The sequence below is a fragment of the Etheostoma spectabile genome, chromosome 20 (genome assembly GCF_008692095.1).
Source record: "Etheostoma spectabile isolate EspeVRDwgs_2016 chromosome 20, UIUC_Espe_1.0, whole genome shotgun sequence".
NCBI classification, from domain to species: domain Eukaryota; kingdom Metazoa; phylum Chordata; class Actinopteri; order Perciformes; family Percidae; genus Etheostoma; species Etheostoma spectabile.
Genome location: NC_045752.1, coordinates 2340742 through 2356519, shown reverse-complemented (window position 1 = coordinate 2356519; position 15778 = coordinate 2340742). Strand labels below are relative to the sequence as shown.

Genomic DNA, 15778 nt, shown 5'->3' with positions numbered 1-15778 from the left:
GCTGTTTGGTCTCATGGACCAACAGATACATCATTTATACAAAGCTTTAACTCAGGTTGATTTTGAAGAGTATGACATGAACCAAACATCATGCTTTTCCTCTTTGAAACATGAAGAACTAGCTTTTTTTTCTTTATCCATTCAACTACTGATTTCAGCTCTTGTGATAGGGTTGTGTTTAACTCAAAAAATGTAGATGAAGACGTATATATAGTGGAATCATCTGCATAAATAGATTATTTAAAACAAGTGATAAATTATTTGTGAAAATAGAATATAACAGCGGTCCAAGACAACTCCCCTGGGGAACTCCACAGGTCACCGCTTCAACATCCGAGTAGCTACCATTAAAAAAGACTAGTTTTTGCCTATTTATTAAATAAATTTTCATCCATAACATTGCTGACTGATAGAAACCATACATTCAAGTTTTTTCAATAATAAATGTTGATCAAGGATATCAAATGTTTACTACACCAAGACAAATTCCTTGCAAGTCTGAACTTCCTTGGTAGCAATAATTAAATTAATGAAATTATCTGCTGAGAAAGCAAAATACAGAAACAAAGAAATATGTATAGAAAGATTAATATATGGAGATCTACACTGAACAGAGCCAAATTAAGTCAATATCAATATTATCAAATTACATTTACATTACATTACATTTTTTCTGTGTGATTACAGAGTAGAGAAATTCAAACGAGGTTATACTAATTGGTAGAAGTATAATAGTCTCTTTGGTTCTATTCTATTCTCTTCTGAACAACTACCCACTTATCAACAATTTTTTTAAATGCACGCATGCGTGTGAGCGCGTGTGCAGCCCACGCAGCCTCGCTCTCATCTCCTGCGCACACGTGATCACATTTGAACTAATCAGCAGGCAGTATTGTGTAGCCGACAGCTGCTGGACTGCAATGGCGGAGACAATGAAGTTGAGTGGAAATCAAGCTCCTCCTAATGAATTTAGCAAAATGTCCAGCTACAGGGACTGCGTGTGTACAATACTGAAGCATTTGTCCGACTTCGGGAAAGAGGTTGGTTAACATTGTTTGTCCCCCATGTAGTTCCGAGTTACGTTTTTTTCCACCGTGTTGTTAGCTAACGTTAGCTAAGTAACGGCAACCTGCTAATGTTTTTAGCATCCCGGTTTATCGTTAGTAGGATTACTTAGATGCAAGCGGTGTTTTAGACCATACACTTTTATACATAGACAAGCATGTTGCAACAAGTAATCATGCTGGGCTTTTTGCTAAATAATTTTATTTTCATTCTAACCAGCTCATTGCTATATATATATAATAATTTATATATATATATATAGACGTGGCTTAACCAGCCACTTTGCCTCATAAACAAGAACTATTGATTTCCCATAATTAAAACGGTAAACTTTATAGTCTTCGACCCCGTACACAGCGTTTTCGCTAGCTCTTCCCTGCAACCTGTATTTAACATATACGCCATATAATTAATGTTCATATGGTCCATATATGGGATATTTACCCCTGTCCTCTCTCTTGTAACGTTGAAGCATTTAACAACTATATATATATATATATATATATATATATATATATATATATATATTATATATAGAAACATTGGTATCAGTTGTTTACACTGCAGTTCTACATGTATCTCCGTGCACCTACTCCTGAACTACACTATATCTTTAGTATTTGTAGAATCATTAGAGTGCCTTTGCACTGCTGTTTTTACAATTAGGGCTTGAAGTAAAGATTTATTTCCTGATAAATATTTTTGTTTCTAAAATGTAAGAAGAAAATAAAGTGTCAGTAACACGTTCCCAGATCCAAACCACGACCCAAACATTTTTTTTGTTTAAAATGATATAAAACAGAGAAGAGCAGAAAATAATGCACTTTGAAGAAGCTGATACCAGCAAATAATCTGCTTTTCTCCCTGAAAAGTGACTAAATTATTAAACCCTAATGGATTATCAAAATAGTAGCGGATTTCTTTTCAGCAACTAAGTAACTTACAGTTATGTTAAACAGAGAATCTGCTTTACACTAATGTCTAAACCAATGTGGCCTCATTTAGTCTTTTTTTGTTTTTTAAATCAAGCTCAAATTAGGTGATGCTGCTCTAAGAATAACAGTCAACATCAATGCTGTGGATCTTCCCTCATCTCCGGATGCTCACGTGTACAGCTGTTTGCAGGAGCATATCACTAAATTACAGGTAATGTGGCTACACATTTTTTAATGCTAAAATGGTTTGCTGAAATACTCAAGAATTGATGATCATTATTTGAGATGGTTTTGTTAATAAATGTATCTCTTTATATGTCTTTTTATGCTTGTTAGTAAGGGTTTTTAATTTGTGCTTTGATGCAATGTTCTTTCTGCCCCAACTGTTTATATAGGTTGTTTCAGAAAGCTTAAAGACACTGGTTGATGCTCATGGTGCTACATCATCTACAAAAGACAACACATCAGACGATGCTGCCACCTCATCGCCACTCAGAGAGCAGACGACTGCGCTACCTGAGCAACATCCTTCCAGCCCAGAGGATGCAGAAAGTAAGACGGCGGCTGATGACGTCATGGTTCAGATCAGAGCCAGGAAGTCAGAGGTTGGTCTCTCTCTGTCAGCAGATTTGTCAGCTGTTCTGGCAGTGACATTTTTTAGAGACCTCTTTTTATCTGTCTAGCAAATGAATAATAATAAGTAATTGCTCCCGAGGATGTGCACATGACGTGCCGCAGTGAGACAAATGTTTGATAGAGATCTGATAAGCCGAGTTCAGCACAGCAGAGAATAAGGGGTCCTTTAGTGCTATGGTTGGCTAAAACAGACCCCATTGCTGTAGGGCTTTGAGAGAGGGCCAGGTCCTTGATGGATTATGAAGTGGATGCTCATTACTCTGAGATCGCATGTGGATGAAGGACAAGAGGCCCCATTCTGTTGTGCATTTATTTGGGTAGCCAAGCAAACGGTATTCATATTCCATCATGTCATGATGGCAAGCAATTCATCATGTTTGGCTACCTGGAATAATTTCCTGCTACATTTCTCATTCCATGTAATGTAAATTACTGTTTGCTTCAGGTCTTTAGACAAAGCAAGCATTGCATTCTTGACACCTATCAATAGATCCTCAATCCATCCTATCTTATCTGTCTTGTCTCTCCATTGTAACCCTAGATTGAGCGAAGAATATCTGCATTTATGGAACGCAAGCAGATGGAGATCAATGAAAACAATGTACGGGAGTTTTGCAACGTGATCGACTGCAATCAGGGTGAGAATGGGAAAGAGGTTGGGGGGCAGGGTGGAGAGGGAGCCTGCACACAGATTGCCAATGTTTGGGAGAGAGCTGATTTCCACAGGCGAGAGGTCAGGCTGAACTGCTCCAAGAGTGGGGCTGAAGTAGCTAACACACTCTGCCTCAAAACACAACCAGCTACGTCTAGAAAAAATGAGTGAGGAGGACATTTTTTTTTTTTAAATTTCAAAGCCTGTGTGAGACACTAGTTACACAAATAAGGACACACTAATGCTAATAATTGTAATTTAGGTGATATATATATATATAAAATGTTTCTAATTACGTTATAAATATGTTTTTAATCAAATTTTCTACTCTATAGAAAACAGCTGTGCCAGAACAGATGCAGTTTTCACTCCTTATCCAGGTTTTAAAAGCCACGTGAAAGGTAAGAAAATAAATCTTTTTCTACAAATGTCAATGTGACATTTCTTAACAGCTTCACTTTTACAAACTGTAACCATCATTTTGAAAAAAGCCATAGGTCCATAAGTTTTATAAATGTTGTTTGATAAAATGACATGACAGGACAAGAAATGTTATTTTTAGTTTTATTAATAAAGTTAATTTCAAATGTCACACTCCAATACATTACATGTTAAATGACAAAAAACAGTTTTTGAGTAAGCTTGCTGTCAGAAATCATAAGAAAGTGCTGAACAATTCTAAGAACAGATTCATCACTGTATATTCATCTAGTCTAAATAACAAGTTTAGACTTGTTTTGTAGTAAGTTTTGTAGGACCTCTCTATAAATCTGTATGTTTTGTACATGGCCTTAGTCCATGCTATTAACTGGACTCTGATTAATATTATGGCTTCTATTTATTTTCCTTGACTGGCTAGTTACACGGGTGGTAAACATTTATGGGCCCCAGACTCGTGGTGGGGGAGGCCCAGGAGAAGCAGGGGATCAGCAGAGGGGGCCGATGGCAAGAGACTGCGGAAATGCGGCCATAGAAGAACGACTCCACAATATTGAGACTCACCTGAAACTCCCAGCAGGTCAGAGAATGACAAAGACACTATGGGCCCCATTTTAATGATCTGAAACACAAGTATCAAATGCCAAACGCAAGTAGCTTTGTGGGCAGATCTCAGCCGCTGTTGCTATTATACCGGCGGGATAAATGACTCTTGCGCCCTACCCAAATCTAAAATGGGTTGGTCTGAAGTAGCTACATTACACTTAGGTGTGGTTTGGGCGTAACATACAATAAACCAATCCGAGTGTTATTTTACATTCCCTTTAAAAGCAGGTGTGCTTGTTCCATTGTGGGTTGCTGTTATAATGGTGGATTTGCTAGGCACGCGCTCTTAATACAGCCATAGGCGCATGCCAGGAGCGGTTCACAGCTGAGGAGGAGGACGTTTGCTATTGATTTTTGTTTTTGACAAAATGTAAATAAAGAAAAACATACTTTCCGATGTTTTAGGCTCACTCTAACTGAATCATGAGGTTATGAATGCATGGTGATCTTTATGCAATGTAGTCTAACGTTAGACCGAGATTACCTCTCAACAGACAATGCAGCTCCTCTGTCTCTGCTCGCTCGTGCTGCTGCTGGGGCGTTTGGGTTAGTGGCATCAGCACATATAGTTTAACATCTCATCGCCTTAGTCCTCTAATAGTTCCTAACTTATGTCAACACATCCACGATTCATGGAAACGTTGTGTAAAAGAAGTTAATATTTTCCTTTTATTTATGTATGGTTTGCAAAAATGTAAACTGCTTAGTCCGTGAGATGAGAGAAACAAAGTGTATGTGCGGTGTGCCCACTCTACATTACGGCCAAGCACGCGCCCTTAACATTGCTTCTGAATGATGCGGCACTAACTTTAGACTAGGTTTTTCCTGGTCTGTGGCGGACATTTTTTCTGAAACGGCAAAATAACACCACGGAACGTTTGCGCCGTATTATGCCTCTTCTTTTTGCTGAATTGCCTCCGGGAGTGCAAGTTCATTCCCTGATTTACTGATGTGAGTCTGTAGAGGGAAAAGTCCGCTTTGCGTCTGTGCAAAATAGGAATGAAACATGCGTCGGTGTACAGAGTCAATTGCGCTGGGTGCATAAAATCAGCCAGTTGTTTAGTTTTTACATGATATAAACAGTGTGACACAGTTCTTGCTCATAATCTCATTCTTTTGTCATTTAAAATGATCAGTATTCAGACTTTTTCATCAAGTGTTTTATTTCTTAGCGGGCCCAGTTCCATTGAGTGTCTACCAGAGACTAAAGAAGCTGGAGGATCGTATTCTGGAGTTGGAGGGACTCTCACCGGAGTACTTTCAGTCCTCGGTGAGTCTTGTGGCTTTTCTTAATAATTGTAAATCCATGTTCATACACAGGTCATTTTTGTACCAGTGTGCAATTTAAAGTTTCCTGTTTAATTTAATATGCACATATATAATCAAGTTACTAAATTTCCCGGTATACTCTTTCTTTGCTTCAGGCATTTCAAATCTGATTATGTTAGAAGGTACTGTAGATTTTTAACAGTTTATGGACCTCTGACATTTAAATTATGGTACACATGCTCAATGAACATGGTGGTGTGTGTATGTTACAAAGTGTGAGACTTTACAATGTGTTCCAAACAGTTTATTTTCGGTTGTCTATAAAGATTGGTCAGATTAAACAACTTTATAGTGAAGTGACTAGATAGTTGATTCCTGCCTATTCAGATTTTAGAGGTATTTTTTCAGTCAGTTACACAGATATAGGGATTTAACAAATGCTTCTCTTATATCTTTTATATAGTTTTTATTGCAGAATTATAGAATAGAAGCAACATATCATGATACAATCATGTTGGCAGTTACTGATTTCCACCTCTTCTTCATATCAGTTTTAGTCAGTGAACCTGAAGGTGCCCTAGGCGGTTTTCTTATTCAAACAGTTCATGTTTACATTCAGCGTTACTCACAAAAATTTCATCTACCATGCCTTTGCGAGCAATGTAGTGGAAGTTTCTGTTCAGCGAGGGAGGATTTTGTGTTGAAGAAGAGACCTTGTTGAAACAAAATAAAGACAGGCTGCAAACTGGATTAAAAGTTTAGATATTTGGTGAAAGAGTTTAATTATTTTCTCGAGAGAACAACCAAACAAAATGACAAGAACTGCACTTCACAATGAAACAGAGTAACACAGTTCTGTGTTCCGCGTAACACCCAACAACTCCTTATATCTTCTTTTGCCCCAACAGAAACCATACCATGTTTGGAAAACAACCTAATCTTAAACAAAACACTTCATCTTATTCTTCAGACTTCTTGGAGCCAGAGCTGTCCCTGTGCATCTGTCTAGTACGTCAGAGAATGACAGTAGCTGCCATTCTACCTTAGGAGTTAAGAGATTTATCTGTCCATAGATTGGTCCGGTTTCTAAGCTATAAATCGGGCAAACTGACCTTTGCCTGTCTTTATGCTACATTTTTTGACCCATTAGTGGAATAGTGCTTTATTTACGTGCTTGTGCACAAGAACAAACCGAAGGAGTGTATGTATTATGAAAACACCAATTTTTGGTGCAGGTAACTTTATGGCTTCTTGGTTTGTCCAAGTCTTTCTTGGGGGGATTCTTAAATTGAAAGAATCACAGAATTCACACTCAAGAATGTGGCAGTATTTCAGACAATGATTCTCACTGTATTGGCGAGAAGGTCTTAAAGATCTAATTTTTGTTCATTTCCCACCGTCCGTTAGCTATTATTGGTATGTGTTGGCAAAATCATTTCAAAATGAAATCCACTTACTAAGGAGTCTTTGGGTGATGCTAATGTAGTTTCCCCTTATATGCACCTATACTTGAACATATCCTCCCCCCTCATGTTACACGTGAGCTGATTTAAATCAGAAATGCAACGCATGTGGTTAGATTTACTTGAACATTTTGGTCACTATAGACAGCTCACTCGATAAAATAACTTTTTTTTATGTTTACTACATCGTGCTTTTTAGAAAAGCACAGACTCAAAAGATGGCAGTAATTCATCTATCGGACTTCATAATCAACCTGACAGACTGTAATTTCCCATCTGGAAGGAGTCTGTCCAGCATGCGTTTAGATATGTGAGTAAGTGTGCTTAAGATGCTACTTGTCTCTTCACGCTGCTATCTCTCAGCACAGCATGCTACTTCTGCGAGAATGCTGCTCTCCATCTGCTTTTGACTCACTGCATGTTTGTGTGTGGAGAGCAAGAGATGTCGAGTGTCTTTGAATAAAGTGATCGGGTGTTTGCTGAAGAGTTGTAAACAGTTGGCCCACAATTACAGGAACAACATTTTAACACTGTACAGTAAAGAAGGCTCCTTAAAAAATATGCCGCAACTTAAAAATAAGCAATTCCACAAGGTTTTACAGATGGAGTTTAAAATGTGGGGTAAAATACATTTCTCAGAGCAGCCTTAGACACATACACTGTGACAGAGGACATTTCTCAGTTGTTACCTTTCTTATCTCTTCCCATGTACAGTGGCCTGAGAAGGTTTACACACCCATGCTAAAGTTGATTAAAAAGAGGAATAAAAAATACATTTTGGAAATTGATCTTAATGCCTTAATTAAAAAAACGTTGTAAAATCCAATCTTTTAAGGACAGCAATTTTCTTTGTGAATGAATATTGTATTGTTAATAAATAAATGTTCTTCCTTAAAATAGAGGGGGCATAACCATACACACCCCTATGTTAAATTCCCTTATAGGCAGACAGATTTTTATTTTTAAAGGCCAGTTATTTCATGGATCCAGGATACTGCATCTTGATAAAGTTCCCTTGGCCTTTGGAATTAAACTAACCCCATATCATCACACACCCTTCACCATACGTAGAGATTGGCATGGTGTTATTTCAGTTAGCTTAATAGCCGGTTTGATTTGCATTGAGAGATGATCTTATGGAAAGTTCCCCATATAAACTTTCCCAAGCCACTGTAGGGCTGTCACGATTAATTGTTACAAATAATTGGCCACACAGCGACGCTGTTTCAATGGTTACTCATCAAAATGATGCGTCCGTTGGAAAAATAGTGGCAATTAAACTGTACATTTACCACTTTCAATTTATTCTGTGATATGATCGCCAACACCTCGTACTATGCACTCTTATAACGCTTTCCATCCAAACATTTATATGTTAATTATCTAATTAGAAAGGCTGGATGCAAGTGACAAACCCAGCATAACTATTCTCAGAGCTGTCAAACACACTGCTGCAACCAGAGGGGAGACCTTGCTATAAATCAAGAGAGCCATTATTGGCACCTCTCTGTTATCACTTAGTTGCTTTTGAAAGAAGAACCTACCAACAGATTTTAGTTTCCATGTCTATTTTCGGACTTTGGAACCTTGTGCTCAGGTAGACACTTTATTTGTCTCAACCCTGCTGATGCAGACAAACTTAATTCACATTCTATTTCTTGCCGCATTTGTAACATTTGCTTTAAACTCCCCTGATTGTGAAATCTAATGATTTATGAAAAATCATTGGGATCAGGTAATTATATATAGTTAACTCGCAATTAATTGCAGTTAATCACACATTTTTATCTATTCTAAATGTCCCGTGATTTCTTTTTGTCCCATTATTTTTTTTTTCTCATTTTAATGCTCTTATCAATGTGGAAAAGTGGATTGGCTTGGTTTGTGTTAGAGATGGTCCAATACCATTTTTTGCTTCCCGATACCAATTCTAATACCTAAACTTGTGTACCTAAACGAGTACTGAGCCGATACCAGTGTGTCATATAGACACATCAACTGTTTTAACAACTGTATACTACTATCCCTGTATGGATGTGATATGATTTCTATCTTTGTTGTTGGTCTGGCTCAGGTTAAACTCTCTCAGGTCAAACACAAACAATGATTGCCATAAAATTCTTTTATCATGTCAGTTATAACGGAAAAATAACAAACTACTTGATACACATTAGCTGTGTGCTTGGTCATCAAGTGGTATTTCAGACCGGACGTGCTGCGATGCTAGCTCAGTTCGCAACGACAAAACACACAGATCACTTTGGTCTTGTCAATGGAACATTTGGCAACTTTTAAAAAACAAAATTTTCCATTCAGAATTTTATTGACGTCCATTTCAGCGTCTCGCGCTCGCCATCCACTCAAAACTTAACGTTACTACTCTTTGGCCGGCTCGCAAGCCCAAACGGCGTGTGTGTGGCGTGCCTGTTTTGTTTCCGGTCTAGCTAGATCCGGTGTGGTGATGTAGTTTTTCTAACTTGATTAGTTGTTGCAACACCATGTGAAAAAAATTACAAGGTTTGCTAGGCCAAAAAGAACGTTAATCTTGCAATAAAGAATTTATTTATTCATTTTTAATTATTTGAGGAAAAGTAAGGTGAAAAGACAAGTACCTTGGTATGCCTCTCAAAGCTTGTACAGTTTAGAAATTTTACTCATTAAAAAGGTCTTTTCTTTTTTTATAGAGTCCTCTGCACAAGCGACCAAGGACATCCCCTACTCAGGTTAGCTGCTGTTTTGTTTCCTTTCACTTCAACCTGTAAATGGAGGTAAACCTTTTTTTGATTGCTTGATCAGCTTTTCCTTACTTTGTCCTTCAGGCCTGCAGTCTGACGGAGCTGGATGAGAAGATCAGTGCAGTGAAAGCAACATTACTGAAGAGGGTGAATGAATTTGGGCCTGGATATGGAACAGAGTGTCCACTATAACATCCCCACACACCAACACTCATTGTGTCTATTTTTGTGTGTATTATATGAGCTTCATTTCACGTCCAGAAAAACTGTATTCTTCTCAACAATTTTGTAGTTATGAGATAATGTTCTGTAAATAAAAATATTTTTCTTCCATAAAAACTTGGAATCATAATTTAATTATGAGCTTAACATGTTAACTATTAACTGCAATGTGCAATCTCACTCCTCTGTCTTCCGCAGTTCCATACAGTGCGGCCCCCTGAACGTGACATGAAATTCATGTATTATTTTTTTCGTTTTCTTTCAATTACAATACAAAAAATCATCACATTATGTCACAAAAAGTCATAGGATAGTATGCCATAAAAAACTTCTTGTCTAATCAGCAAAGAAGTTACGTCGAGGCGCAGTACTAGCAAGCAGCGCCCATCAGGGCCTTCATGGACAACCTCACCATTACAGCAAAACCAATACCTGAAGGAAGATGGATTTTGGAGGATTTGGTTTAGCTCACCGACTGGGCAAGAATCGAGTTCAAACCTGCAGACCAGAAGCCTGGTGCTGAAGAGGGGGCTTGTCTGGTTCGAAATCAAAGAGGATGTCATCCTAACAGACCGAGAGAAGCCGGTTAAGAGGTTGGCCAAGTGCAAAGGTTGCAAGCTGCAAATGACAGTAACTTTTGTAGTTGAGTACAATGCAAGAAAAACGCAGCAGGCCATGATGCTGCGTGACAGCAGGGATGAAAGAGTCCGCCAGGCAGACATGGAGGTCATGACAGGCCACACGTGGTCAGACAGCAGAGAACTGAGGGAAGCGGAAGACCGCCTGCGACATGCCAATATTGTCCGGCCGTAGCCCAGGACAGGTTGGGGCTTGGATGTACCACCAGGGCAAGCTGGTAGAAAGCCAACCTGAAGGAGTGACGGGGCATGGTGCAAAAGGAATTCTGCAAAATAAAGGAGGAAAGAAGCTATGAACAAACAGGGCAGCTGGACAAGATGGTGCCAGAGAGTGCAAGAAAGAACAAGTGGAAAGAGAAGAAAAGTGGAAAGACGACCCAAACCGGCTTTTCGTAGTTTTATTTTGTGTCTGTCGACATTGAATGAAGTGTATTTTGCATTGCTAAAATTACTGTTTATTTACATAAAGTCTGGTGGATTTAGCAAATGTGATTTTGTGGATGTTGGTGTTTAAAAGAAAAAAGGATCTTACTCTTTAACAGAAAGGTAGACCTCCTTAGAAATCCTTTCCATAATCTGAGCCTGTCAGTGAAGGTAAATACAAGCTTTACAATTGCCCCATAACTTACATTGTAACCTGTTCTGCCGCTCCCGACTGCACCAATCTTGCTTAATACTGGACCAATTTCAAAGGTTGTTGTTCCCATCAGTCACTTAGACATAAAACCGGAAAATAGGGTCCCGGTTGAAAAAGCGGTAGTTACCCTTTAACTGAGTTGCCTCACTCAGCAGTGGTTCCCATTACATGCCCAGCAGTTTTTTGATCAGGTAGAGCGGAGATACATGTTTGCTGACCAGTATAAAAGATGTTCTACGCAGGCCCCCCTGTTCCCGTGGAATGATGGCAACGCTGTTGCCTCTTTCCAAGGCTTATTTGCCCTAGCTCTCGAGCCGTGGTCATAGCAATCAGAGCCAGCCCAGCAAATCTCTGGTATAAGATGTGGCACTTCTAAATGTACCATAGGGCTGTATGCAAATTATGTGATTTTGACTCTTTCAGACGTGAGGACATCCCTTACACCCCTTCTAAATCTAATAGACGGCTTTGGGCAACTCTCTGGGTTTACATGAATTGGAGGATATCTGTTTTTATGCCTCTGTCCAACTGTCTCAACTCCAGTTTTCTCGACAATTCACCCTTCATCCCCATTTCCAATGACCATTTATCTTATGGGGATTTAAATCCCCAGATATCAAAAACTTATTTTTTAACTTAATTATTTGGATTTGATTGGTAGGCTTAAGGGCATGATGAATGGAAACTTCTCACTCTTTAATTATTTAGCAGTGTCAACATTAATATATGGTTTAAATTTACTTATTTCTTTCAGAAGCTGCCCATTTTCTCAACATTATACAGTGTTTTCCCTTATATCCACACTCTGAAACTGTGCTATTTCAATTGCTGTGAGTCTGCCTTTATTCTTTCTGGCCTCCTAAGATTCTTTATCTAAATCTAAAATGGACATTTTGGGACATTTTGTCTAATAAATTGACATGTACATTTGTGCTGGTTGTCTATTTTTGTTGTTTTTGATGTTTTCATGTCTTATTTTGCCTTTTCTGCGTGCTTGTCTTTATATGTACTGAAAAATTTGCATGAATAAAATTTACATTCTACATTTTCATGTTGAAAAAGTAAAAGTTTAGTGTATTGAAAAAAAGTCATAGTATTTGTTAAAAGAAGTCATAATATAGTGTGTCAAAAAAGGTGATGAAAAATAATAGTATAGCATGTACAAAAAAGTCAGTGAATCCAAAAAGTATCAAAAAGTCAGATGTTGAAAAAAGTGATGAAGTCACAGTAAAGCATGTTGAAAAAAGTAGTAAAAAGGTCATAAAATAGAATGTTGAAAAAAGTGATAAAAAAATCATAGTATGGCATGTAAAAAAACCTGGAAAAAAGTATAGAATGCAGAACAAAATGGAAATGAGCCATAGTATAGAATGTAGAAAAAAGTCATAGAGTAGCATGTTAACAAAATGGAAATAAGTCATAGTATACTATGTAAAAAAGAAGTGAACAGAGAAATAGAATAACATGTCAAAAAGAGATAAAAACTTGTAGTACAGTATGTCAAAAAAAGCCATAGCATAACATGTCAAAAAAGTGAAAAGAGTAATAGTATACATAGAATGTCAAAAAAAGTTATAACTTGTATTCTTATAACTTGAGAAAAGTGATTAAAAGTCTTTGTAAAGTATGTCAAAAAAATGATAAAAAGTGTCATAGTATGTCGAAAAAAGTGATCACATATCCTGAAAAGAATAACATATTTTGACTTTTTGTTATTATCTCAGCTGGTATTTAACCCTAAACCATCTTCTCTCAATCAGGTTTAATCTCTTTGTGCCATGAACTATCCTCCACCCCAACAACTCTACTGCTAGATCAAGTCTCCTGGTTTGTTTAACATCTTCACTTTCACTGTTAGACCATAAAATTCAACACACTTTGCAAGATTTGAACCCACCACCCCTGCGTTCATCCAACCAGCTTTTGTCTTATGTGCTGGGAACAACCCACTGCACCAACTTCTCTACACTTACAACTGTTCTAAAAAATGAATGGTCTGAACATTCGGTATTCCGATCATTCTGTTACAATTCTAAATTAACTAACCTGACACAAAAGTTCATTATGTAAGCATATTTGTCTCTTTCACTTAGTTTATTGGACCTCAAAACTTACTGAAACCTTCTGTTTTCAATCATCCTCTTACAACCCTAGGCTATACAGTCCCTGACAAAGTGTTGTCGCTTATCTATTTTGTAGAAACACCTGCTATTAACCTGACTTTTAATTAATCAATTGGTGTAAGAAATAGCTCATATGAAAAGCTAAAACCCCCCAAATGATGTTCAATGCACTGAAATAAATTAGTTTTCACTAAAAAAAGATTATTATTTAAACAAGACAGAAAGGTCAATTTTGGCAAGACAAAAGTTTTGTCGCCTATACAGAAATTGAACAAATTTACTACAATACTAAATATGTCAGCAAATAAATAGCGGTGCTGTGAGATTCAAATTTAAATATCTTGTATGTCTTCCATGAGCTTGAAGGACTGCATCCATGCGGTTTGGCAAGGATTCATACAATGTATTGATGAAGTCATCAGGAGTAGCTAGGAAAGCAGTCTTGCATGCCTCCCAGATTTTCATCAATATTCTTTGGTTTGGTCTTCCATGCTTCCTCTTTCATCCTACCCCACATATGCTCAATGATTAATTCAACAGAAGATTCATCTGAAAAATCCACTTTCTTCCACTTCTCCAGCGTCCATCCTTTTAGCAGGCTGTAGGCCTTGGCAAATGCCACACAGTTTTTCAATTGTCTTTTGTTTAGTGCTGGCTTCGGGCACTGATTCGACCATGGAGGCCATTTCGAGACAGAATCCGACAAACCGTTCTGGTTGACACAGGGAATTCAGGGGACCAGGTCTGGTGGAGCTCTGCTGCAGTGGAAAATGGGCTGGCCTTGGATTTTCGAGCCAACAAAGGGTCCTCTCGAGCAGTTGTCTTGCGGGGTCTGCCTGACCTGGGCTTGTCAAAAACATCTCCAGTGTCTTCAAATGTTTTTTTATTCCTCTGTACTTGACGCTGAGACACATTGAAGTGTCTGCCACATCAGCAGTGGATCTGGTCTTCAGCCTCTTGATAATCAAAACTTTAGTCTCAGGGTGAATCTTAGGCATGTTTGCAGAGGTCTAGTTGCATTTGATGTGAAGGTCTAGTGTACTGGGGTTGTTTTTATACACACCTGAGACCTAATTGATCCATTATTAATCACAGGTGAAGCTCATATGACAAGGCGACAACACTTATGTCTTTGCAAAAATTGACTCAATGGGCTTTACCAAGCTGTGAATATTAGAATACTTTTTGACAGTTGCTTTTTGCACTGAAACATTATTACAAAAGCTGTTGGGATTAAAATGAGCCATTTCTTGTAAATAAATCTTGATTAGAAATATATTTCAGCGGCACTTCAGGTCAATTTGTACACAAGCGACAAGACTTTTGTCAGGGACTGTATGCTGTGTCACAAATATTTATTTTTTGTCATATTTGTCTCTTAAACCTAGTGTATTTAACCTCAAAACGTAAACATACACATAAGATTTGAATGTAGAAAAAAGTCATACTATAGCATGTCAAAAAAATTATAAAAAGACGTAGTATAGCATATCGATGAAAAGTGAGGAAAGAGTCATGGTATAGTATGTCTGGAAAAAGTCATAGTATAGTATGTCAAAAAAGGGATAGAGAGGTCACAGTATAGTATGTCCGAAAAAAGTCATAGTTTAACACGTCGAAAATAAGTCATAGCATGTCAAAAAAGTGAAGAAGTCGACAATATGTTAAAAAGAAATCATAAGTCTTACTGTAGTATGTCGAAAAAAGTGAAAAATAGTATAGTATGTAAACTAAAGTGATATAAAGGTCTTACAATAGTATGTTGAATAAAAGCCCTGGTATACTATATTGTAAAAAAAGTATAGCTTAGTATAGCATGTCCAAAAATTGATAAAAAGTCATAGTACAGCATGTTGAAAAAGTGATTAAAAAGTCATAGTATATGTCAAAAAAGTGATAAAAATGTTATAGTATAGCATGTCAAAAAAAGTCACGGTATAGAATGTCAAAAAAGTGATTAAAAAGTCATAGTATAGCATGTCGAAAAAAGTGATAACAAAGTCATAGTATAGCATGTCCAAAAAGTGATAAAAAAGTCAAAGGATAGCATATCGAAAAAAGTGATAAAAAAGTCATAGTATAGCATGTTGAATAAAGTGATAAAAAGTCAAATTATGGCATGTCCAAAAAGTGATAAAAAAGTCATAGTATAGTACGTCAAAAAATGTGATAAAAAAGTAATATTATAGCATGTCTAAAAAGTGATAAAAAAGTCATAGTATAGCATGTCGACAAAAAACTCACAGTATAATATCATAGGATTTCATGTCGAGAAAAGTGATAACAAAGTCATAGTATAGCATGTCCAAAAAGTGATAAAAAAGTCATGGTATAGTATGTCAAAAAAATTAATAATAAA

General features: G+C 37.3%; 1 protein-coding gene across 1 annotated transcript; it reads left to right on the top strand.

Annotated features, from left to right (window-relative positions):
• The first annotated feature begins 844 nt into the window (after positions 1-844).
• mbip (MAP3K12 binding inhibitory protein 1) lies at positions 845-10133 on the top strand. Its single transcript, XM_032500878.1, has 9 exons — positions 845-1040; positions 2095-2211; positions 2396-2605; positions 3178-3274; positions 3624-3689; positions 4148-4306; positions 5505-5602; positions 9749-9787; positions 9884-10133. The coding sequence occupies exons 1-9, from the start codon at positions 921-923 to the stop codon at positions 9989-9991; spliced, it is 1014 nt and encodes a 337-aa protein (XP_032356769.1). The 5' UTR covers positions 845-920; the 3' UTR covers positions 9992-10133.
• The last annotated feature ends 5645 nt before the right edge of the window (positions 10134-15778 follow it).

What these genes read in the sequence shown, in the direction of transcription:
- mbip (XM_032500878.1), top strand. Translation starts at nt 921, where the DNA reads ATGGCGGAGACAATGAAGTTGAGTGGAAATCAAGCTCCTCCTAATGAA. An exon ending in CGTGATCGACTGCAATCAGG is followed by an intron (nt 3,275 to 3,623) that starts GTGAGAATGGGA and finishes TCTACTCTATAG; the next exon opens with AAAACAGCTGTGCCAGAACA. An exon ending in TTTTAAAAGCCACGTGAAAG is followed by an intron (nt 3,690 to 4,147) that starts GTAAGAAAATAA and finishes TTGACTGGCTAG; the next exon opens with TTACACGGGTGGTAAACATT.